This window comes from Myotis yumanensis, unplaced genomic scaffold (assembly GCF_028538775.1).
Source record: "Myotis yumanensis isolate MYYU_CA2020_CCGP unplaced genomic scaffold, mMyoYum1.0.hap1 SCAF_11, whole genome shotgun sequence".
NCBI classification, from domain to species: Eukaryota; Metazoa; Chordata; class Mammalia; order Chiroptera; family Vespertilionidae; genus Myotis; species Myotis yumanensis.
Genome location: NW_027223762.1, coordinates 9,849,562 through 9,876,012, shown reverse-complemented (window position 1 = coordinate 9,876,012; position 26,451 = coordinate 9,849,562). Strand labels below are relative to the sequence as shown.

The 26,451-nt window shown below is 37.6% G+C and overlaps 1 protein-coding gene across 6 annotated transcripts in view; it reads left to right on the top strand.

The window, feature by feature from the left end:
• ITSN2 (intersectin 2) overlaps positions 1–26,451 on the top strand; it is a 99,576-nt gene that overhangs the window by 35,443 nt on the left and 37,682 nt on the right. For 5 of the 6 annotated variants that reach the window (XM_070428772.1, XM_070428773.1, XM_070428774.1 and 2 more), the window contains exons 13-25: positions 529–678; positions 3,161–3,301; positions 4,537–4,624; positions 6,148–6,287; positions 7,315–7,395; positions 14,165–14,301; positions 15,603–15,739; positions 17,199–17,296; positions 17,689–17,861; positions 18,900–19,044; positions 20,689–20,894; positions 21,700–21,764; positions 24,527–24,693. In XM_070428772.1, coding sequence (XP_070284873.1) covers positions 529–678; positions 3,161–3,301; positions 4,537–4,624; positions 6,148–6,287; positions 7,315–7,395; positions 14,165–14,301; positions 15,603–15,739; positions 17,199–17,296; positions 17,689–17,861; positions 18,900–19,044; positions 20,689–20,894; positions 21,700–21,764; positions 24,527–24,693 — 1,728 coding nt within the window. The remainder of the gene's footprint in view (positions 1–528; positions 679–3,160; positions 3,302–4,536; positions 4,625–6,147; positions 6,288–7,314; positions 7,396–14,164; positions 14,302–15,602; positions 15,740–17,198; positions 17,297–17,688; positions 17,862–18,899; positions 19,045–20,688; positions 20,895–21,699; positions 21,765–24,526; positions 24,694–26,451) is intronic. The other variant, XM_070428775.1, reaches the window with a different exon arrangement.

Below are 26,451 nucleotides of genomic sequence, written 5' to 3'. Positions count from 1 at the left end.
TCAGTTTGATCGGGTCATCAAATGAACACAAGCTTAGGATCCAGAGTTAAGAGGCCAAGGAATTGGAGAGGCAGAAAGACGAGAGTGGGGAGACAGAGGTCTAGTTGAGGAATCAAGAGGCTGGGCTTGCACAGGTCCTTGGGATAAACAGTGTTGTGTGGGGTTCCTAGGAGGACAGGCTGTGTTTTAAACGGCTGGGGATGGAGCACCGTAAATTATAAATAATATGAATAAAAGTTGTTTTCTTCCCTGGTACCAGAAAAAGGTGCAGTTATTCCTAGTAACATATTTTTTACAAAATCATCCTTTTGTTTATTAAAAGAAAAGTAACTTCCCTGTGAGTCAATCCATAAATCTGATGGATGAAGTCATTTTTGTGGAAGTTCTTTAATTTAGGCCCATTGATAAAATTAGGTCTGCCCAGTTACCCATAGGCACTCAATTCCTGCCTCACTTATGTCATCTCATCAGTGTTTGAATGATGCAAAATTGTTTATGGAGAAATTATCTTTAATTCATTATTCTCAGGCAGCAAAACAGGAACTTGAAAGACAACGTCGTTTAGAGTGGGAGAGAATTCGCAGACAGGAGCTCCTCAATCAAAGGAACAGAGAGCAGGAAGAAATTGTGAGGTTAAACTCTAAAAAGAAAAGTCTTCATCTCGAGTTGGAAGCACTGGTATGGCTGAAGTTTAAATGAAATTTATCTGAATGATGCTCGAGTTACCTGCTGAGTAATGTCATTGTTTTAAAAATCCATCTCATGACTACATCATGTTTTAATGCAATTAAACAGTTATATTTTCCTATGTGCTTTTTAACTGGACAGTATAGTTTCCTAAAAAGGGGTAACTGGCTCAGTGCTGAGAATTATGTGTGGTCTCAGTTTAAATGCTGGCAAACCGTGTACTCGGGCAAGACATTTCCCTTCTCTGTGCCTTACTTTGCCCATCTATAAAGTAAAAGAAAGTGGTGCTGGCTCAGTCATTTTCTGTTTTCACACTGGTCTGTGGAAGGTGGCCTACAAAGGGATAGCCAGGCGGTGGGAGTAGGGAGCCATGGAGCCAGGGCAGTGCTCGCCCTTCCCAGTTCTTCCCACCTTCACAGTAGGGAAGCTCCACATTTGTCTGTTTTACTTTTGGTGGCATTTTATCTAAGATTTGCTTGGAAAAATGATTCTACTGCCAAAAATAAAAAATGATTAGAAACTGCTGATATAAGTGATCTATTACAATTCCTTTTAGTTCTGTAAGACTATAGTTATTAGCTAATATTAGCCATTATACTTACTATATTTTACACATCAGATGTCAGAGGGTCAGGTTATTAAAAGACTTTGAAATGCAGAGTGAAAAACTATAAAGGGTCTGGGTAAGGCATACTATTCTACTAGACCCTAGAATCACAGAAGTCTGATCTAATGGTGTAGTAAGGTTTTGCAAAAATGCATTGTAGCCATGTGGTAGAGCCAAATAGATCTTAATTTATTTATTTGGTGGGTGACTTGAAGTAGATTTTTTAAATTATCACAATGTTTTTAGTTATAAAGGTACTATATTAAGCCTTCAAATGGGTAGGAAAGCATACCACAATAATTTTTTTTATTTTTTTCTTTATTGATTAAGGTATTACATATGTGTCCTTATCCCCCCATTGAATACCACAATTATTAATCATGCCACAGTACTACAAAACAGGCCTAAAAAACTTCAATTTCTCTATGTAGCTAATTGGATATCTGTCTAAACCAGGGGTGGGCAAACTTTTTGACTCGAGGGCCACAATGGGTTCTTAAACTGGACCGGAGGGCCGGAACAAAAGAATGGATGGAGTGTTTGTGTGAACTAATATAAATTCAAAGTAAACATCATTACATATAAGGGTATGGTCTTTTCTTTTTTTTAGTTTTATTCATTTCAAACGGGCCGGATCCGGCCCGCGGGCTGTAGTTTGCCCACGGCTGGTCTAAACCATCATCTTGACTATATATTTTCCCTTTAAAATATAATGGGAGAATACCGTAAGATTGATGATTTTTTCCTCAAGAACTGGGTAACACACCGAGCAGTAGTATAGATTATTGTGTAGAGTCTGAAAAGATCCAGAACCTATGCTTACACGTGCTGAAGATAACATAAGCTCTAGGATGAACACAGCATGTATCCCTTTCGTGTGTACTTCTCAAATAGAAAATTTTGATTATTCATGATCTTTTTCCACATCCTACTGTATTAGTTTGCTAAGGCTGCCATAACAAAATACCACAAACCACAAATTTGTTGGCTTAAACAACAAATTTATTTTCTCACCGTTCTGGAGGCTATAGGTCTAAAATGAAGGTATTAGCAGGTGTGGTTTCCTTTGAGGCCTCTCTACTTGCAGGTAACCGCCTTCTTATTGAGTCCGCAGATGGTCTTTCCTCTGCTTCTGCATTTCTGGTATCTCTTTTGTGTCCAAATTTTCTCTTCTTATAAGGACACCAATCAGATGGTCTTAGCCCACTCATATGACCTCACTTAACCCTTAATTGGCTCGTTAAAGTCCCTTTTTCCAAATACAGTCACATTCTGAGGTCCTGGGGGTTAGGCTATAACATGAATTGGGGTGGATACAGTTCAGCCCATAACACCTCAACCCTCTTCTTAGCTTCCATTGGAAATCTCTGCTCTCTACTTCTTTTCTGCTTCTCAGAAAGAATGGGGAGAGGAATATTGTTATAGGAAGAGAATTGTAGCCAGACAGGCCCTCCTGGACATTGTCTGATTAGAGGACATTAGATGGCAGCAATGAGGTTAGAAATAAGCTCAAAGAAGGTGATGCTAATGCTGCATGCAAAATTTATTCCTTGTTATTCTTTAAGCTTGTCTCTATTTTAATATTATAAATTAGTGCCTCAGTGCTGAACTCAGAAGAAACTTAGTGTGTTATATTTGTACTTTCTCATCCTAATATATGGGCTCTTGCACTCTGAAAATGGTGCATTTCCTGCTAACAGTTCTCTTGAGTCAAAAGATAGAACTCAAATACATACTCCACTTGGTTTTAAACATTTATCTTAGACTGAGTATAAATGACATTTAAAAATTTAAGTAGAATATTTTCCTGATAACATTTTCTATTAGTATTTTATGTTATCTTATATTTGTATGCTCTTCCTTTAGAATGGCAAACATCAGCAGATCTCAGGCAGACTTCAAGATGTCCGACTCAGAAAACAAACTCAGAAGACTGAGCTGGAGGTTCTGGATAAGCAATGTGACCTGGAAATTATGGAAATCAAGCAGCTCCAGCAAGAACTTCAGGTAAGTCCTTTGCTGCTGAATTGTCCTTAAGCATGAACCGTAATTAATAATTCTTCTTAGTAGAGTGGTTTTGATTTTTGGTATCAAGAACCCCTTCAAGTCTCTGATAGACCACCTTCCCAGAAGGAAGTGAATATACACAATCTTTTGTATAATATCAGGAAGTTCAGTGACCACCTAAAACTCTGGTAGACATCTGGTTAAGGTCTGCTTAATATCTGTACATAAATGGACATTTATCATTTTGTGTTTTAAGTTTATATATCTTAAACTAAGGTTATTGCTACTACTTTAGGAAGTTTTGACTTAACATTATTCTTTTCAGAATTGTGGAAGAATGTTGACTATGTCCCCCAGGGACTTGGTAATTCTATCCTATACTTGTGCATTAGGATCTAGTTCAGTTGCCATAGTTTGCAGAATAGGGACTCTGAAAGCATTCTGTATCTCTAGAGTCCTCTTAGCAAATTTCCCTTTCGATATGGACTAGCAGTTAATCAGCTGTTTTTTTTCAGTTTGTCACTGTGGATATAGGCAAAGACTCAATAACATTTCCCATCTGATTTAAACCTGCTTCCTTAGTTATCCCAGAGTTATTAGTCCCTCTTTGATATACACTTATTTATTCTGGAGTGTCATGGCCTGCTTACACATACCACGTAGCGGATACCAAAGGCACCTCTTCGCCTGGGCCCACTGCCATCCATCATTGTGCTGAAAAGTTTAAGGCTCCAGTTGTGCCCCATTAACAATGGCTTTCTTCACACCTTTTAATTTCAGCAGCCATTCATAAATGGATTTATGTTTAAACATTTGTATTTTTTGTTGTTTATTTGTTAATCCTCACCTGAGGATATTTTCTCCAACGATTTTCACAGAAAGTGGAAGGGAGGGGGAGACACAGAGAGAAGGAAACACATGTCAATTGGTTGCTCGATTGATTGCCTCTCACACACAAGCCTGCAACCAAAGTACGTTGACTGGAATCGAACCCACAACCCTTCAGTCTGAGGGCTGATGTTCTTTCTATCTGCTGAACAAAACCGGCTGGGGCTAAATAATTGTATTTTCAGTCATGTGTACTCCATTCTAGTTTATTCATAAGTTGTGAGCAGTTTACAACTACTTATTATTCCTATACTAAATTTTAAGAGTGATTAAATCATGTTTTGAAGTTTGCAAAGAAAGTGTAGGCATTACAGTTTTAATCAAGCACTACTTTTTCTTTTTATAAGGAATATCAAAATAAGCTTATCTATTTGGTACCTGAGAAGCAATTATTAAATGAAAGAATTAAAAACATACATCTTGGTAACACACCTGGTAAGTCTCTAAGGTTTGTTTTACCTTTTATTCTTTTCTGAATGACTGACTGTATCAGTATATTCTGTTACTTTTTAAGATAGCATTATTCTGTTATAAATAACATTTTTTGTCTGCAGTTAAAAATTTCAGATTAATGTGAAAAATATCACAGATGTTAGAACATTATATTAATAAAAATAAGTAATAATTGTGGTATGTCTTCCTATCTTGATAAGATTTTTATTTACATATTTCAAATATCAATCAAATAAAATGCCAGAGTACAATTAAACAAGATCTAGGTTTGGCTCTAACACAAGACTGTACATTTTGGCCATATTCCTGCATGAATTGTAAAGAACTGTTTTGTAGGAGATGTTTACTAAATTTAAAGCAAATTGTTGAGCAATGTAGACAATATGATCCCATTAAAACCCTTTGGAAACAAATATTGATTATGCACATATCTAAATGTAAATGCCTAAGAGGGGAATAAGCTGGGAGTTGAGATAAAGGGAAGGTTTTTTACTCTTTAATGTAAAAGAGTAAAGTGCCTTTCTGAAAGTGCTTTATTTTACACTAGCTTTTTAAAATATTTTATGGTTCTATACTAGATGTTTATACTTTAAAAATATAATAAAGTTTAAATATGTATGTAAATAGATAGTAAGATTGCTATTTTAATTTATTGTAATGTAATCTGCATTATATATTTTTTTTTAAAAAAATACATTTTTATTGATTTCAGAGAGGAAGGAAGAGGGAGAGAGAGATAGAAACATCCATGATGAGAGAGAATCATGGATCCGCTGCCTCCTGCAGGTCCCCCACTGGGGATCGAGCCCACAACCTGGGCATGTGCCCTTGACTGGAATCAAACCTGGGACCTTTCAGTTCCCAGGCTGACGCTCTATCCACTGAGCCAAACCGACTAGGGTTACATTATATATTTCTATCTAATTTCTCCATCCCTGTCTGACTCTGTAAGAAAGCATTATCTAAAAGGAAGCCCTCTGTTCTTACTTCCTTGGGAACATTACTAAATAATCCAGTTTGTAATATTAATTGAGTCCTTGCTATGAATATTCCCCTGTTCTTGGAAGCACGAAGAATATATAGAAAGCTACTTTGACAGTAGCTGCTGTTAATTGAGTATTTACTGTGGGCCAGACTCTATACTAATGGCTTTATATCCATCACCTCATAAATGAGATCAGAGATATGATGCCCATTGTATAGAAAGAGAGCCTGAGGATCAGGTTAGTGAAAAGCCTTACCCCAAGTGGAGCACCACTTCAAGTCCTGTACTGTTTGAGTACAGAACCACTCATTACACATTTCTATATGAAGAGCTTCCCAGCATCTGATTTGAAAGGGGGTAATGACCACTGAGTTTTTATCTCTTCAGCTGATTCACATTATACATGTACATTCTTTGTCTTTCTCTAGCTAGACCAATTTGACCAGACAGCAAATGCCAATTACTTGTAAAGAAATAGGAATTTCTACCAAATGTAAACTGTCTGATGTCTGTATTTCAGATTTAGGAATCAGTCTACTTCATAAAAAATCATTAGAAAAGGAAGAATTATGCCAAAGACTTAAAGAACAGTTAGATGCACTGGAAAAAGAAACTGCATCTAAGCTATCAGAAATGGATTCATTTAACAGTCAACTAAAGGTATTTATTATATTCTATTACATTCATTTTTAGTTAGCTGCCTTCTTACCTTCCTTATTTTGATCTAATAGAATGAATATGTGAAATTATTTTTATAGATAGTACATTTTCATAATTTATTTTATAATTTGAGCTGTACTAGAATTGCAAGATTGTTTTACATGTTCTTTGTAGATGTAAACATTGTGTCATGTAACTAACCATCATTTACTATAGTTTTCAGTTTTTGATAACTGTTTTTATTGGCATTTACACATTTTAAGAATAATTGCCTTTGTCAGTATCAAAGAACTGATCTCAGCCAGCATGATCTTGGGCAAAATTCTAAAACCAGGAATATGGAAAATTTATAATAGTCCTGGTAGAAGCTCTTCTAACACACTAAATTCTTTTCTTGTTTCTTTGTTACAATTTAATTTACTTAACCTTTGTGAAATAATGTAATAATCAGTGAAATCTAAAGCATACTCTGGCACTATAAACTTTGCATGAAAATAAGTTCATGATTCATTATTTGCTGCAATGCAGAGCAGAAGTCCAAATTATATATTATATGCCTATCATTCTGTGAAGAATTAGTTGTATACGAAAACTATTCCTATGAAAGAAGATATGAAAAGCTAAAAACCAGACTGATGGCACATCATTCAAATGTGGGAGTTATTCCTTTCTAACTGAACATAAAGTTTTCCTTTTCTAACTGAGCATAAAGTTTTCAGAGCATAAAGTATTACATAGTTTTTCACAAAGGCAGCTATGTGACTTTTATCTTGCTGACTATTTAGAATAACATGACACAAACTCTAGAATAAACAAATAGAGAAAAGAGGTGATGTGGGTTCAGTTAAGGAAGAGAAATTTGAGGTGCGTATTAATAATACATTTCACACATGTATATATTTAGAAAAAAAATTTAACCAAATAATTCGTCATTGATGTACAGACAAGCCAGCCAAGTTAACTTCCCTACATTATTTTTTAAATCTGTACATAGTTTAATTGGCTTTTTATCTGCCTTATCTTGCAGTGTGGGAGTTTGGATGACTCTGTTCTTCAGTGCCTTTTGTCTCTGCTCAGCTGTCTCAACAACCTCTTCCTCTTACTTAAGGTTATTTTCTAATATCTAGCTCCCTTGCTTTGAGTTACTTTACTGTTTTCTTTTTTTTAAAACTAGCCTATTTTTTGCATTTATCCGAATATCTTTGTTTGAAATAACATATACTATATAGACCCTTTTTCTTCCTGCTTGCTTGAATATCCTTCTGCTATCTAACTGCCTGTTTGAGTCTAATGCCAGAAATCAATATGATTGCCTTTCTCATAAGGAGCCCAGACACTTGGAAATATCACCGGGTTCCTTTACACCATCCCTGTGATCTGGGTTAGCTGATTGGATGATCACTGATTGAATTAAAAGGAAAGCTAAAGGAGTGTGAGATTAAGTCATTTACCCATATCACTGAAAATAACTCTTTAAAATAAAACTTTTACTTTCTGAAATTTAGGACTAGGTTATATCATACATATAATGGGTTGCTGCTTTCTAATACCGCTTTATGAAACAATTTTAACCAATAATGCAGGGGCAGCTTTAGTTACATCTAGTTACCAGGCTTCATGTTTAGACATGCTTGCACTTAAGATAAAAATGTTTAAATCACATGTATAAATAAAGAGCTCACTTTGTCATATATAGCATATGGGTATTTAAAATACTCAATGAATTCCTGTTTTAATATACAGCATGTCCTCAAATAATATTTTATTCAATGTCGTTTTGTTATAACATTGATGAGATGCCATAGAAACTTAACTCTTGTTTATAACAATTAGCCTATGGTAAAATTGGTTTTTCTATACGTTCGTTGTTTCACTTAAAAGTTGAAGAACCTATTGACGATGTTAAGTGAGGACTTACTGTAGCTTAAAAGAAAGGTGCTTCAACTGTACCATGTGCTAACCGTAGTAGATTTTGACTGCATTCAACCGGGGACTAAAATGGATGGCTGTAGGCAGTAGTTTGCATATGCACAGCCAAGACAGGGATGTGATAAATAGAGCTCATTTGTTACCTAAGCAAAAATAGGGCACATTGGAACAACAGCATCAGCTTTTCCTTTGTGGTTATAGCAAAATGGCCAAATTATCTGATTTTAGAACTTTTGCTACAAATTACACAAAAATTAAAACTTAAATATCTTTGTCTGTAAAATGGGTTTAATGATGACTTGTGGATTATAATTCTTTCACATAACATTTAATTCTCCACAGGCCAGCAAATTATTCTTACCTCTTGTTTTGCTTTTTTCATTCTGCTTCCTGCCTTCTAGCCTTTCACTGCTTATTCAAACTTTCACCAGGGGCAATTAGAAAACTAAAAGGGGATGAGACCTATACTGTCAGAGTGGTCAGGAGACTGGCCGTGGTGTCACGAAAGCAAGAATAGAGTCCCTCTGTAATCATCATGGTAAAGTGATACAGAGCAATCAGTTAACATGGTAATGAAAAAGACCCATGGAATTGTCAACAAGGAGACCTTTGAAGATCTTTCTGAAAGTGCCATTTCAGTTGAGTGACTAGCAGAAGCAGGATTGCAACAGATCAGGAGTGGGAGTTGAGGAAGGGTTGAGTGTGAGCAACTTTTAAGAGGAGAGTGAACAAAGCATGAAGTCAAAGGAAAATTTTGGTCTTTGGAAGAAAGACTTGAAGGATAAAGGGTACAAAGTTTGGTTATGTAAGATGAGTAAGTTCTGGGATCTAATGTATAGCAGGGTGACTGTAGTTAACAATACTGTTTTGTTTCATTGAAATTTCCTAAGAGGATAGATCTTAAAGTTCTTAACACTGAGGAGAGAGAGAACTATGTATGTGAGGAGATTGCTATTTTAATGAGATTGATTGTGGTGATCATTTCACAGTGTATAAAATATATAAATTTTTGTCAGTTATACCTCAGTAAAGCTGGGGGAGAAAAAAGAAAAATTAGGACCAGCCTTGGAGGTTGTATCAGCTTTCTGTGAGGCATATGGCTACATAGTAAAGGGATAAGACAAAAGGATGGAGATGATGGTTAGGCAGCCATATCCAACTCAATGTCTTAATGATGATTGACTAATTTCATTGTCAAATTACCAGCACCTAGTGCACGGAGGATTGTGGGTGGCAATAAGTACATGTTGAATGAGTGAATGGTTTTAAATGTTCTCAGTCAGAAATATGCAGCATTTAGGGTTACTATGTAGAGTTTATGAGAAAAAAAGCACAATGAAATTAGTCAAAGAACAGCAGAGAACCATGTACTAGTATTTCACATTTTAGGAACACTTCTGACTCCATGTAATTCATTCTTTTAAGTAAAGGCTATTTTTTAAATGCAAGAGGAATGGAGGAAGAAAGACAGATTTGAAGGAGATGATAACGAGAGAGGAAGGACCCAGCCAGAGTGGCTCAGTGGTTGAGCATTGACCCATGAACCAGAAGGTCAAAGTTCAATTCCCGGTCAGGGCACATACTCGGGTTGCAGACTCAATTCCCCAGAAGGGCGTACAGGAGGCAGCCAGTCAGTGATTCTCTTTCATCATTGATGTTTCTATCTCTCTCTTCCTTTCTTTCTGAAATCAATAAAAATATATGTTTTAAAAAAGAGGAAGGGAGGAAGGAGGAAAGAGAGAGATTGAGTGACATTGAATATATAAAATGGCGGTTGATAAAGTCCCTAGGGAAGCAGATTAAGATAATCCAGAATTTAAAGGATTAAATAAAAATAATACTTCCAGTATAACACATGGAGGATACAATTTAACAAAAGGATGATAAACGATCCAATCAAAAAATGGGCAAAGGACCTAAGTAGACACTTTTCGAAAGAAGGCATACAGAAGGCCGAGAGACATACGAAAACATGCTCAAAGTCACTAATCATCCAAGAGATGCAAATCAAAACAACAATGAGGTACCATCTCACACCTGTCAGACTGGCTGTCATCAACAAACGACAAGTGCTGGCGAGGATGTGGAGAAAAAGGAACCCTTGTGCACTGCTGGTGGGAATGCAGACTGGTGCAGCCACTGTGAAAGACAGTATGAGTTTCCTCAAAAAACTAAAAATGAAACTCCCGTTTGATCCAGTGATCCCATTTCTAGGACTGTATCCCAAGAAACCAGAAACACAATCAGAAAGGATATATGCACCCATATGTTCATAGCAGCACAATTCACCATAGCTAAGATTTGGAAACAGCCTAACTGCCCATCAGCAGATGAGTGTATTTAAAAACTATGGTACTTCCACACAATGGAATACTATGCCGCTATAAAAAAGAAGGAACTTTTACCATTTGCAACAGCATGGATGGAACTGGAGAGCATTATGCTAAGTGAAATAAGCCAGTTGGAGAAAGATAAATATCACATGATCTCACTCTTATGTGGGATATAATGATCAACATAATTTGATGAACAAGAATAGATCCAGAGACAAATGGCAGGAGTGGGAGGGGAGGTTAGACAGCAACCAAAGGACTTGTATGTATACATATTAGCATAACCAATGGACACACACACTGGGGTGGTGGGAGCTTGCCCGGGGTGGGAATGGCTGGGTGTGGGGAGTCAAGCGGGCAAAAAGGAGACATATGTAAACCTTTAGACAATAAATAAAATAAAAGAGAAGTACAAATCAAATAAAAAATCACATGGGAAAAAGATGGGTGTGAAGTTAGATTTGTTGGTGGAGAATAGGAAGTTTATAGCTTCAAGACTTAAAATTAGAAGTAAGTTGGACTATTATAAGGAATCTTCCTGGGCAATTGAGAACATGGAGTAACTCAAACTAGACTAGAAGAAGATGGGTGCAGATGCAAGAAGTTTTATTGATTTTGAAATGGAAAGAAGAGGGAGTTATAGTCTGATGGTTTAATGAGGCAAGCTTACTAGCTGGTCTTGCAGAGAATGGATGGAAGGAAGATTAGGAAGTTTCAGGGCAGAGAAGTAGACATCTCTGGAGTGAAGGGTGCAGGCTTAGTAGAGGAAAACAGTAGGTGTGCTGAGCAATGTTGAATGCCCGTTTGAAGTTGGTGATCGTGAATTTAAATTGAAAACAGCATGTCTAATTGTATCATTTTTCTCCACCAATTTCAGCTGCTTGGGTGTAAGCACTGAGAAGGCTGATGAAATAAGTCCTTAGGTTTATGCAGGTTTGAGGTTTTAATAGAAATGGCCAAAGAGGAAGGGACAGGGGAGTTACAACCCTGTGACACAATAATTATTATAAAGAGCTCTGAAATATGGACTGGACATGAATGGATGTGAGAAGTAGAGGTGCTGATGAAGAAAGAGAGCATGATGGGGTCAACAGAATGGAGGTCTAAATGAGTTTGGAAAACTGTTGAAATGGATGTACCATATATAAGAAAAGCTCAAGGAGTAAGAAGTTGTTTGAAGAATGGGATATTTGATCAATGGTAGTTCTGTTTCTGATGTTGAGAGGATGTAGGTTATAATGTGAATAATGGATTAGATGGAGTAAAAGATCATTGTTGAGGAGATCAACCTGAGAGTTGAGGTTTTGATTTGGTCATCTATGTGGATGTCATTGGAGAATGGTAAAGATGAGTCATTGTGGATCAGTGACCAGGTGATCAATACCTAACAATAAGAGGAAGGGGAGGGTGGTATTGCTAGATGGTACAAGCCTCAGAAAAATATATTTTGTAAGAGTGAGGAGAAATAATATTCTGTAAGTGACACCAAAGACCAAGGAAAAATACTAAAGTTACCACCTGGCTCTAATTTTATGGAATACGTGATAATCAACTGAGAAAGAACTAGAAGAAAGGCATTATCCTAAGGGATCAGCCAGAAAGGCAAGGAGGTAAGGGACTTTCCATTCAGAGAAGATATGTGGCTTGTGGGAGTTTCCTGACCACTGAGAGGAAGTTCTAGGGCATTGAAGGGGTCTGAGGAGAGGAAGGTTGGGGGATTGGGTCAGATCAAGGGAAAAGCAGCATTAAAAGCAGAGAATTCAGGTAGTAAAGAATGACAAGGTTAGTTGGCAGGTGAGATGGAATTGGTCCCAATGGTCTTGAAAGAAGATAGACACTTAGTTCTAGCTCTATGACCCTTCGGGATAGTAGAGCATCTGATCACTCCTTTAGGCTACTTATGGTGAAACATGAGTAATATTAAAAGTATCTTTAAAGCCCTAGCCAGTTTTGTGCAGTGGATAGAGCGATGGCCTGCAAACTGAAGGGTCCTGGGTTCAATTCCAGTTAAGGGCACGTACCTCAGTTGCAGGCTTCCGGGCATGCGAGAGTCAACCAATCGATATGTTTCTCTCATGTTCGTGTTTCTCTCTGTCTCTCCCTCTCCCTTCAACTCTCTCTAAAAATCAATGGAAAAAAATATCCTCTGGTGAGGAAAATAAATCTATATATATAAAAGCCTAAGTGACTGATCAACCAGTTGCTATGACACACACTGACCACCAGGGGGCAGACGGTCAACGCAAGAGCTGCCCCCTGGTGGCCAGTGCACTCCCACAGTGGGAGTGCCACTCAGCTGACTGACGGGTGTTAGATGCAGGGCTCACAGCTGGCCACTGCAGCCCGGGACTGCAGTGGAGCAGCAGTGAGCCTGTCAAGCAGTGGTGGTGGCAGGTGCTGTGGGGCCGGGATGAGCAGGAGTGGCAGGTGGTGTTGGACTGCCAGTTTCTGGCCCGATCCCCGCAAACTATGCCAAGGGACCGCCCCACCAGTGCACGAATTCGTGCACCGGGCCTCTAGTAAATAAATAAATAAATAAATAATCTTAAGAAATTGTTTTATTGGATTCTGTAATAGACATATAGAAGATCAGTGATAATTTTTACTCCTTTGCTCACATCACACTAAGACAAATAGAAAAGCCAAAAGATGAGACATTTGATAGGCCATTATTCCATTAAGGAAATTCACACAATATTGTATCTTTAGCAGTGAGGAACAATGAGAAAAGTACTGGCCTAGGAATCTAAAGAAATTAGTTCTGGTCTCTTCCATGTCATTTGCTAGTTGTGTAACTATTTGTCATTTAATCTCCAAACTTTGCTTTCTTTTTCTATAAAAGTAAGCTAACAATATCGGCTCTTCCTTCTTTGCAGAGTCTATGAGGATTCAATGAGAGCACATATATGTGCTGTCCACATATTTTGTTCTTATTAGGGAAGGGATTATCATGAATCTTCAAAATATCTTTAGTGTGTTGGAAAGTCACCACTGTTGACTTTGGATAATGATTGGGGGGTACTTTTCCTTAGAGGGAAAGACCTGTCAGTAGAATCTTTAGTGGGTTAGGTTCTTCTTAACCTGTACTCCCAAGGTTCTGGAGTAAAGGCAAGGTGAGATTTTAATTTTAATTAGTGACAGTAGGATAACTAATTTGGAGATCAGGAACAGTAGTCCTTTGGATTTTGAGTAAACACTTAAATAAGCTATATACTAGGTATACTCAATTAGATTACTATGTAAAAAATTGGCTGAATGAAATTCCTCTTAAGATGTTATAACAAGCACATTGTTTTAAGAAGTTTTAATGCATTGCTTTTATATTAAAATGAATTATAAAATCAAAGAATTGGTTTGTAAAGATTCTGTGTTCCTTAGAAATGAATTAATACAAAAGTAGATGATTTTTAACAGGTATTTGTCTTCAGTGGCTACATGGCTTAAATATATATTGTATTCAGTTATGTTTTTAATCATTTAGATGTTTTTAAACTGTTAATATTTTTACTTTAGTTTATCTTGCTTTAAGATTTTTGTCTTTTAATGAAAATGACTCATTATATAAAAAAATATTTAAATCAGTGGCCTAATTGACTTATTTTCTTTTCTCCTTAGGAACTGAGAAAAAGCTATAATACACAGCAGTTAGCTCTTGAACAGCTTCATAAGATCAAACATAACAAGTTAAAGGAAATAGAAAGAAAAAGGTCAGAGCTAATACAAAAAAAGAAACAAGAAGATGAGGCTGTAAGGTAATGTAGCTGATAAAGCTATTATACTACTAGAGGCCCAGTGCATGAGATTCGGGCACTGGAGGGGGGAGGGGGAAAGGCACTTCCCTCAGCCTGGCCTGCGCCCTCTCGCAGTCCAGGAGCCCTCGGGGAATGTCCAGCTGATGGCTTAGGCCCGCTTCCCGGACATCCTTAGTGCTGCCACAGAGGCGGGAGAGGCTCCTGCCACTGCCACTGTGGTGAGCCATGAGCCCGTGAGCCCAGCTCCTGCGTTGAGCGTCTGCTCCCTGGTGGTCAGTGCGCATCATAGTGACCAGTCATTCCACCGTTCAGTTGATTTGCATATTAACCTTTTATTATTTAAGATACTATTCTAAGAATTCTAATTTTGTTACCTATACCTCTAGTTTGACTACAAAAATTGAAGGGGAATAAAGGATAAATAAAAGGATTGTCCTAAGATACTAGTTAAATTCTAAATTTTAGAAATTCAGTTCTTCTTTTAGGAACTATATTTAAAGTAACCAATTTTATGTTCCATTAGTGAAAAATATGGGCTTTGGAATCAGACCTGAAAGATGAGAAAAAAAAAATACTTAGTTTTGTAGAGTGATAAGACTGAGTGTAGAATTTCATGTTGTGCAGTTCTCTTTGTACTACTGAGATTTATCAGTTGCCTTCATTTATAGCAAAGAAAAGTAGGACAGTATGGTGTCTGAAACATAGAACCATTCACTTAGAGCAGTGATTTTCAGCTTTTCATCTCATGGCACATATAAACTAAATACTAAAATTCTGCAGCACACCAAAAAATATTTTTTGCCCATCTGACAAAAAAAAAAATAGATATAGCTACTCATATCTCTTTGCTATAACAAATATATAATTACCGTATAAGAGTACTAGAGGCCCAGTGCAAAAAATTCATGCACGGGTGGGGTCCCTAGGCCTGGCTGGCAATCAGGGCCTATCAGGGCGCCTTGCCTAGTCCCAATCGGTGCTGGGCCAGCCAGGGCCTGCAGGATGGGGGGAGGGACTGCGGGAGGTTGGCTATGGGAGCTCACTGACCACCAGGGGGCAGCTCCTGTGTTGAACGTCTGCCCCCTGATGGTCAGTGCACGTCATAGTGGCTGGTCAACAGGTCGTTTCAGTCATACTGGTCTCTTAGGCTTTTATATATATATAGATACTTAAGTATATATTATCTTACATCTAAATAGATGTAATATTTCTTCAGTTTGTCAAGAGCACGATCTATTTTATATTTATTTTGTTTTTAAAAAATCAGGACATTGTGCAAACTCTTTCTCTTTTATGTAAAGGAAAGCAAAGCAAGGAAAAGAAAACTTATGGAGAGAAAATCTTAGAAAGGAGGAAGAAGAAAAACAAAAGCGGCTCCAGGAAGAAAAGACCCAAGAAAAAGTTCAAGAAGAGGAAAAGAAAACTGAGGAGAAACGATGTAAGGATACGGATAAAAATAAGATTTGATTTTTCTGAGACAGAGCAACAAAAGAAAAAAGAAAGATTCTGATGAAAGGCAAAAAGAAAATTAAAACAGATAATTATCTTAGAATCAGAAAAAAGTTCTTTTCTAAATTAAACTTGGATGAGAACTGTGTAGACTTATTTAAACAAACTGAGGGTAGCCCAGCAGGTATGCCTCAGTTGGTTAAGTGTCGACCCATGAACCTGGAGGTTGCAGTTCAATTCCTGATCAGGGCACATGCCTGGGTTTCGGGATTGATCCCCAGTAGGTGGTTACAGGAGGTAGCCAATAAGTGATTCTCTGTCATCATTGATGTTTCTATCTCTCCCTCTCCCTTCCTCTCTGAAATCAATTTAAAAATATATTAAAGAAAAAACAGACTGAGGGTAGAAATCTTAAAACAACATTGAGAAAAGAAGGTAAGTCATCACTATAAACAGACCATGATGTGGTTTTCATAATCTAAGTAAACAGTTTCAAATATTTTTTTCAGCTAGTGTAACTAAACTTTATTTTTTTTTTATTTCTTTATTGATTTCAGAGAGAAAGGGAGAAGGGGAGAGAGAGAGAAACATCAATGATGAGAATCGTTGATAGGCTGCCTCCAGCAGGTCCCCTATTGGGGATTGAACCCGAAACCCAGGCATATGCCCTTGGCCGGAATCGAACCTGGGACTCTTCAGTTCGCAGGCCAACGCTCTATCCACTGGGCCAAATCAGCTAGGCCTAAACTGTTTATTTTAATGAAACAATAAAATTTTAAGTCTTTGCACATTAAAATTTTTTAGAACATTACTTTGTTTTTTATATACCATTCCTAAAATATTTTTTATTATATCTCTTTTGAATGTATAGATCATTAAATCCTTGATAATACAATGTGTTGAAAATTTTATAAGCTAAAACATTTATTCTACAAATGACCAAAGTAAAATATCTTAATCTTATCAAGTCTAGTGTATTTGTGAGCCCTTCTGTGGTTTTTCTTTTAGAACCATACTGTAAATATATAGATCTTCCTTTAGTCAGCCCTGGTTACTTGCTAATCTTCTCATTTGTGACCTCCCTTTTTGTGCTCTTTTTCCCTGTTTTATTCTGACTTCACAGATGAAACTAATAAGCCACTTGCTGCTTCCACTTAGCATGGCTCAGCCACCAACACTCCCTTAGATCCCTGCGCATGGTACACCTGCAAGTTATCTCTTTGTTTTACTGCCTCCAACTTCACTTAAGACGAACATCCTTGTTTGCTTTTATAGTGATTCTAAGACTATTCAAGATATTTAAATCCTAACAAGACTATACAAATGGATTTTCATCATACAGTTTGATTCTCAGTTTTCTCTTTTTTCTTTTACGTGTTCTTTATTGAGTCATAGCAAAATGTATACATGAAAGTAGTAGCAAATAATGACAATTATCTTCTCTTTAGGTGAGCCAGCTAGTGAGTTGGTGAATTATAGAGCTTTATATCCCTTTGAAGCAAGGAGCCATGATGAGATGAGTTTTAATTCTGGGGATATAATACAGGTAGGAACAAAATGAACTCATGAACTGAATACAATGTAATAATCTTTTTTATCTGCAGTTTCACTTTCTGTGATTTCAGTTACCCTTGGTCAATCACAGTCTGAAAATATTAAATAGAAAATTCCAGAAATAAAACAATTCATAAGTTTTAAATAGCATGCCATTCTGAGCAGCATGATGATATCATGTTCCGTCTCGGGTGGGATGTGAATCATCAGTGTCCAGCATATCTGTGCTGCATACACTGCCCACCCCTTAGCCACTTAGTAGACATCTTGGCTATCACCTTGACTCTAGCAATGTCACAGTGGTTGTGTTCAAAGTCTGCATCCCTTTCCACTGTAAACGTGTGGCTTTCTAACCACTGTTAACCCTTCTTTTCGTTTCCATAGGTTGATGAAAAAACCACAGGAGAACCTGGTTGGCTTTATGGTAGTTTCCAAGGAAAGTTTGGCTGGTTTCCATGCAACTATGTAGAAAAAATGCCATCAAGTGAAAAATCTGTGTCTCCTAAAAAGGCCATACTTCCTCCCACAGTATCTTTATCTGCTACCTCAACTTCTGAGTAAGTTTTCTTTGTTTTGTTTTGTTTTTAAACATATTTTTATTGATTTCAGAAAGGAAGGGAGAGGGGGAGAGAGAGAGAGAAACATAAATGATGACAGAATCATTGATCGGCTGCTTCATGTATGCCCCTTACTGGGGCTCAAGCCCACAACCTGGGCATGTGCCCTTGACTGGGATCGAACCGGGACCCTTCAGTCCATAGGCAGACACTCTATCCACTGAGCCAAACCAGCAAGGGCTCTGAATAAGTTTTTAGCTAATAGTGGAGTTTATATAGCTCTGCAAATGAGTGAATGCCCAGTATGTATTTATGTCAGCCTGTGACTTAATTGTTTTATAATCTGTACTGGACTCTTCAAGAGTACCTCCTGTTCTAATGTTAATACTGAAACTTGGTAATTAAAACATAGGTCATTAGTTTGTTCATGAATTCTTTTTTCCACAAATTGTGTTTAAACATTACCCTTTATCTTATATAATAAAGCGGTAATATGCAAATTGACCATCACACCCTCACACAAGATGGCCACCCCCATGTGGTCACAAGATGTCCACCACAAGATGGCCGGCAGGGGAGGGCAGTTATGGGGGACTAGGCCTGCAGGGGAGGGCAGTTGAGGGTCTGGGCCTGCAGGGGAGGGCAGTTAGGGGCAACCAGGCCGGAAGGGGAGGGCAGTTGGGGACGACCATGCCGACAGGGGAGGGAAGTTGGGGGCTATCAGGCCGCCAGGGGAGCAGTTAGGCATCGATCAGGCTGGCAGGGGAGTGGTTAGGGGGTGATCAGGCTGGCAGGCAGAAGCAGTTAGGGGCAATCAGGCAGGCAGGCAGGCGAGCTGTTGGGAGCCAGCAGTCCCAGATTATGAGAGGGATGTCCCAGATTGGAGAGGGTGCAGGATGGGCTGAGGGACACCCCCCCCGCCGTGCACACATTTCATGCACCGGGCCTCTAGTATATTATATTACAAATTGATACATTGGTAGTGCTTCATTAGATTCTAAACAATTAAGTATACTTATAAAAGTTTTGTATTTACAGATCACTTTCTTCAAATCAGCCAGCATCAGTGACTGATTATCAAAATGTATCTTTTTCAAACCTAACTGTTAATACATCATGGCAGAAAAAGTCAGCTTTTACTCGCACTGTGTCCCCTGGATCTGTGTCCCCTATTCATGGACAGGTATGGATCTTTAATATTTTTTGCTTTATTTTTTGACATTGCTCCTGATTCATATAAAATAGAATGAAGATTTTTGTACAAAGGCATCATTTACTAGTTTAACCAGAGTTGGTAGCACTTAGTTTTGTTATCATTCACATGTGATATGAAGAAATTATTACTTAGAGGTTTTTCAACAATTCATTCTCATGGTATCAAGCTGTTAGCAGCTAAGACTTCTAACCTCAAAATACCATTTTTACAAATCAGATTATAGTGTTCTTAATTTGTAGTTATTTTAAGAAGAGATTTGGACTTGGGGGTTTTTGTTTTTTTGTCTTTTTCTTAAGTCATTTGTGTGGGAACTGTGTTAGGTATATTTAGCCTCTAACTTAGATAGAACTATTGCAAGCATTGTTAATTAACATTATTTTTAAAAATTGCAGACTTCGTCAGAATAGAGTCCTAGAGATTTCACCTTCACTCAAAAAAATGTTTATTGTGTGACTGTAGGTTCCAGGCATTTTATTATGTGCTAGAAATTTAATGGAAAAAATCCCTGCCATTAAAAAGTCATAATCTAATGAGACAGACATATAAATAAATAACTGTAAAGGTTTTAATTATGAGGAACTGCAGAGGTTTTAATTATGTCAGCACCGTTCAGAAATCAGAGACAATAATGTTTGGAAGAAGCTTTTGGCTTTTTGTTATTGATGACCTCAAGAAGAAGTATAATGGTGCAAAACCTAAATTAGAATGGGCTAAGGGGTGAAATTGGAAAGCAAGTTTAAGACTGTTCTTTCTTTAAGAAATTTGGAAGAACAAGTAGGTAGAAAAGTAGAGAGATGGAAGAGATAGAAGATTCAGGAGAGGTACTTGACAGTGTAACACTATTTTGAGAAAATTGGAGGGCGTACAAGATTAGAGCAGAGGTAAAGAGATTAGCCTTGCCAGCCAAACAAAACCACTCCTCCTCTGAGGAGTCACCTGAGTCGATTGCCGGAGGAGACGTTGGACACTGAAGGAGAGACAGGCTTGCAGTAACTTTTCCCTTTTCATTTGTTCTATTAGATACAGAGTAGCCAGTGCTCACTTTCTGTACCAGTGGCACTTAATGCCAAGATTTGTCCTTGCCTGGTAGGCATTCAGTCTTTAACTTACCAGAAGGCTACTCAGATGGTTGTCTGTCATATACAATTTTAAATCAGTAGATTAAGGTTGTCTTAAGTCACCATCTATCTATATATATAAAAGCCAAGCAAGTGGAATGACCAGAACCACCGGTCACTATGACGTGCACTGTGGCCAGCCAACTGGCCCGATCAGGGCCCCGATCAGCCCCCACCCCAAACAGGGATGGGGCTGGCCAGCCAACCTCCCATGGCCCCTCCCCCCAGCCAGCTGTGTCCCCTCACCCCGGCCGGCCCCGCCCCCAATTGACCCCCCTCAACGCTATTGGGGGCAGGACCGGCTGGCCAACCTACCACGTCCCCTCCCCCTGACCGGCATGGGCCAGCTGGACCCCACCCATACATGAGTTCGTGCACCGGGCCTCTAGTTAGTTATAAGTCACCACCATACCAAACTCATCTGCTGTTTGAACAGGAAGTATATCCTGATTATTAATGTTTTGTTTCTAATTTTGTGGTTTTGTATTCACAGGGACAGGTTGTAGAAAACCTAAAAGCACAGGCCCTTTGTTCCTGGACTGCAAAGAAAGATAACCACTTGAACTTCTCAAAACATGATGTTATTACTGTCTTGGAGCAGCAAGAAAATTGGTGGTTTGGGGAAGTACATGGAGGAAGAGGATGGTTTCCAAAATCTTATGTCAAAATCATCCCTGGGAGTGAAGTCAGACGGGAAGAGTAAGCATTTCTGAGTGTTCTCACGGAGTGTGGATGTTGGTGCTTCACTGATGAGTCAGCCTCCTGGTTCAGAGGTCATCACTCAACCACTGAGCTACACTGGCCAGGCAGTGCTTAAAAGACATAATTTTTTTATTGTCTGATGTTGTTCAGCAATATATATATTTTAATGTTGTGTGCTCTAAACAGATAGTAAGATTTATGTATTACCCTTGTTTTTCCCTATACTGATTCATGCTTCATATGTAATGTACCAAATAACTGCCCATTTGTTAATGCACTCATGTCTTTTTTTTTTAATTGATTTCAGAGAGGAAGGGAGAGGGAGAGAGAAATAGAAACATAAATGATGAGAGGGAATCATTGATCGGCTGCCTCCTGCATGCCCCCAACTGGGGATTGAGCCCACAACCGGGCATGTGCCCTTGACCAGAATCAAACCCTGACCTCCTAGTTCATAGGTCGACACTCAACCACTGAGCCATGCCAGCTGGGCACTTATGTCTTTTAAGTCTCTTTAGAAATGCAAAATAATAGCACATTTGAAAAACTGTTGATAAATCATGTTGAAATTACTTTGATATATTTAAAAATTGAGAAGTTTGATATTTGGCAGTTCTTACTCTAGGATTTTGTGTATGAGAATATTTGTAGCCTGTGTACTGAGGTAATAGTTAATTTTAGAAAGCCCTAAAAAAATGTGCTGCTAACACCTGCTGTATTCATCGAATACCTTTCTTGTTTTTTGATTATTGATGTCCCTTTTTGTTTCTTTGTTTTATCTGTTTGTGTGTTTATTTGGCAGGCCAGAAGCTCTGTATGCAGCTGTAAATAAGAAACCTACCTCCGCAGCCTATACAGTTGGAGAAGGTGAGCTTTTGACAATTTGTATATTAAATGGGAGTCAGATTACCAACTAACTTCCCACAGTTGTCATTCTCCATACTTCTCTGTCTTCGTTGTTGAAGTGAGGTTAGGAAAACCAGCCCCTTGCCTATTTCACATGAATATTGAGGATACATAAAACATATGACTGAATATACTTGACACTTTTAAAAAATCATTACTATAAAATTTCACCATACACCTCCTCGATAAATAAGATCATAAATAAAAAGTATTGCAATGAGATAGCACAAAAGTTTTTGTTTTCCTGAAATTATATATCCACATTATTGATGTTTAGGTTGTAAAGAAATTTTAGTATGTTTAGTTTATTTACGAATTGCATTTTAATTACAGTGTACCATATAAATCATTAAGTAGAATTTGAAATCAAAATACACTTTATTATAAATATTACAAAGAATATTTATAGCCCTTAGGATTGTTTGACTAATAAATTATTTTGATCTTGTTATTATGCTGAAAAATTAAAAGATTGTCTGCTGTCTTTGCAGACATTTTTTCCCCCATGAATAGTTAACAATACAGGGTGGGGCAAAAGTAGGCTTACAGTTGTGAGTACATGAAACAGGGTTTATTTTTGTATTATTATTTATTAATTATTGTATTATTTTCCATGCAAACAACTGTAAACCTACTTTTTGCCCCACCCTGTAGGTTTATAAGTGAATTATATATGTCCATTATAAAATTAGTTGAGTAGCTGAAGTACAAATTATATTTATGTTGCTCAAGAAAATCAGTTTAATGGTAAATTAAACAAATTCTTCAGTATCTTCTCTAATTAGAGATTCTGTGCTACAGCTTGAAATATACAAGGATGAATAAAACACAGCCTCCAAACTCACAGAAGAATGGGGAAAATAGGCATACACTTGTAATAAATTCTCTAATGAGTGAACAAAACACAGTTTTGAGTAGGCCCTGTGAATCTACAGAGGTGGCATCCTATTAAACAGTTAGTAGGTCTTGCACAGTGACAGAGGAAGAAGATCTGTGGACAGAGGGAATGTCATGAGCCAAGGCATCATTGTGAAAGGGAGTTTCAGGTCACCAGCGAGGCTGGAACCCCACATTTACTGTGGAATGAGTGTTGTGAAATGAGCCTAGCAAGGTAGTGAGGAACAATTTGAAAAGGACCTGGCTTGTTGCAGCAGATCCAAATTTTATAATCATTTTTATTTTGTTAAATCAGCTAAATTGGCTAATACTGGGAATGTGAATAATAAATAGGTTCTAGATCAAGCATGTCAAACTCGTGGCCCACAACGAATATTTTTGCAGCCCAGCCAGTATAACAGTATGTAAGAAACGTTTTAATAAAAATTTTGTAACTTAATTTTTAAAATATCCTGTTATACATAATCTTTAATAATAAAAGCGTAATATGCTAATTAGACTGGACATCCTTCTGGACGACCTTTCAGGTGAAGCCAGGGCTGTCAGGGAAGCCACAGTCTCGGGTGCCAGAGGGAAGCCGGTGCCGGCAGCCAGGGGAAGAAAGGCCTAATCCTGCACGAATTTCGTGCATTGGGCCTGTAGTTATTAATAATGAACTACAACATTCGCTAATGACTGATTACTATAATTGTGTTGCATTCATTTCCCTTACATGCCTTATGCGCAGGCACACCATTTCTTTCCACTAATACTAGCAGCGAATATTTTAGCAACCGATTGCCACGTCATTAGTCTTGTACTGACTTGTTTGGTGTGCACAATAGGAAATATTTCGCTTTCAGAGAAAAACAAAAATAGCTTTATTTGCATTACACTTATTAATTTGTGCAGTTATTCAGTGTCTATTAAGTAAATGCTCAAGAAAAAATATTAATTTTTATTAAAATGTTCTATTATTTTATGTTAACGATGACTCATTTATTTCAGCCCTTTGTGTTCAGCATGTCTCTATCGAAATAAGCTTACGTTTCTATGAAAATTGAATCTTTTGTTTTTTTGCGGCCCACATAAACTTAAACCTTGTTTATTTGGCCCATGTGAGCCTTTGAGTTTGACATGCTTGTTGTAGGTGGTATTTCTGGTCATCTCCAGTTGATGATGTATAGATCAAATGCCATGTTGACAAATTAAAACCCTAAAGAACGAAAGATCCCTAAAACCTGGTCATTGACTGCTTCTCCTAAATTTGCAATCATAGGAACCAAAAACAAAGCCAGTATTAAAAGTTAGACATTTCACTCAAGGTCATTCATTACAAAATATTTATTGAGTTTCTACTCCATGCCACACACTGGGCTAAGAGCTGAGTCCTTGTGATGGAATTTGGCCTCTAATATTGATGTTGGCTGAATATTGGGCATTTCTACAGGTGTGCATATAAAATAATTAAAGAGAAAACAACAGATTAGAATATATTTTCTGTAAGAGGTTAAATTTTTTTTCATATTTTGACTATAAAGTGGAGATCCTGATATCTCTTCGTAGTTTTGGGGTTATTCTGTGATATGATGATAATGATGGTAATGATGATGACACAAAAAAAAGAAACCCCACAATAAAGCTTTATGTGAAATCAAATCTTTTTCTAATAAATTACTAAATAATTGCTTCATTCTTTTTTCTGTCTTAATAGCTCTTTATATTGTTTCCTTAAGTCATAAGATCTTTTACAGTAAATTTATTCAGGATCTTAGAAATTAACACAATTTTTTAACTTCTGCAATTTTTCAACCAAAATTCGTTCCTTTTTGCTTTGTTTCCTACAGAGTATATTGCACTTTATCCGTATTCAAGTGTAGAACCTGGAGATTTGACATTCTCAGAAGGTGAAGAAATACTGGTGACTCAGAAAGATGGAGAATGGTGGACAGGCAGTATTGGAGATAGAACTGGAATTTTTCCATCAAATTATGTCAAACCAAAAGATCAAGAGGTAGAGTTCATTCCATTTTGTTTATCAAGATTTATACTTAAAACAGAGACTCATGAATATGGTTTTGGTCAGGCTGCTTTGGTTACTAGGAAACCACTCAAGGTAGCTCCAGTAAAATAGAATTTATTATACGGATCCTGTTAGAGAGAGAAGGGAGGCAGGATTTGATGAAATTCTAAGAACAAGAGACAGGTATGGCTGGGCTTCATGACAACTCCCATAATCAGGGAGGCTTTATAAGGAACCATCTTGAAGGAGTTTGTAAATCTTTAAGATTCTGACATTAATGTGACTCAGCCTATATTGAGTTCCTATTTCTTTTTATCCCACTAATAATATCGTATACTGCAGCAGTACTTAAATTTTTTTGTTTCGGGAACTTTTTACATTCTTAAAGAGGTTTTTTGTTTGTTTTTGTTCTTGTTTTAATATATGGGCTATATCTAGTGATACTTTCCATAAAACTGAAATTTTAAAAATATTTTTGCCCTAGCTGGTTTGGCTCAGTGGATAGAGCCTCACAGACCACCAGTGGCCCGCGGACCACCGGTTGGCGACCGCTGGACTAAAGAGTCCCAGGTTCAATTCCAGCCAAGGGCACATGCTGGGGTTGTGGGCTCAATCCCCCCTAGTAGGGGGTGTGCAGGAGGCAGCCAATCAATGATTCTCTGTCATCAATAATGTTTCTATCTCTCTATCAGAGCCTCTCCCTTCCTCTCTGAAATCAATAAAAATATATTTTAAAATATATATTTTTTTAAATTTATTTTAACATAGAAAAGTTAAACTCATTGCATAGTAACATAAATAACTTGCTTTTTATGGAAAAAAACAACTATATATTTCCAAAAAAAATGTTAGTGAATAGAGTGGCATTGTTTTGTTTTTGAAAACCTCTTTAATGTCTGGCTTAATTGAAGACAGCTAGATTCTCACATCCACTCTGCTTCAGTACTGTTACTGCAGCTGCATCCACTAACAGGAAAAAATTTAAACTCTTTCACTTCTTATTCAGATTCCTAAAAAGAGGAAATGTGGTTGGCCCAACTTATCCTGTAAAGTCAAACAGGTGATAGTTGCTGGAGTAAGGATCTTTTGTTCTTAGGTCAGGTTCGGGGGGGGGACATAGCAAAAATAATTAAAAATAAAAATATTTTATTTTTGCTCCTATGCAGCAGGAGCAGAACTCACATATGCCTTAATGCAGTGGTCAGCAAACTGTGGCTTGCGAGCCACATGCGGCTCTTTGGCCCCTTGAGTGTGGCTCTTCCACAAAATATCACGTGCGGGTGCGCATGTACAGTGCGATTGAAACTTCATGGCTTATGTGCAGAAGTCGGTATTTTGTGGAAGAGCCACACTCAAGGGGCCAAAGAGCCGCATGTGGCTTGCAAGCCGCAGTTTGCCGACCACTGCCTTAACGTATCCAGGACACATAGACTGTATGTGGTGCTAACATAAATGGGGCATATTTGGCCTGTGTAGTCACATTTAATATTCAGGAGGAATTCAGAAATGAGCTATTCCTGTTGTCGGGATACACATGAGTCACTTGTCTCTATAATGCTCTGTTAGCAGACCAGAACTCCCCACAAGTGTTGGATTCTTAACTTTTTTGGTTAATATAAGGTTAATTGTCATTTTGCTCTTCATTTAAAGAAACAAGAAACCAGGGAATTAGACGTCTCTAATTCCTAATAACCTTTGTACTTTTACATCTGGATTTTTGGAAAATGATAAAACAGTATGTCTTCTCCT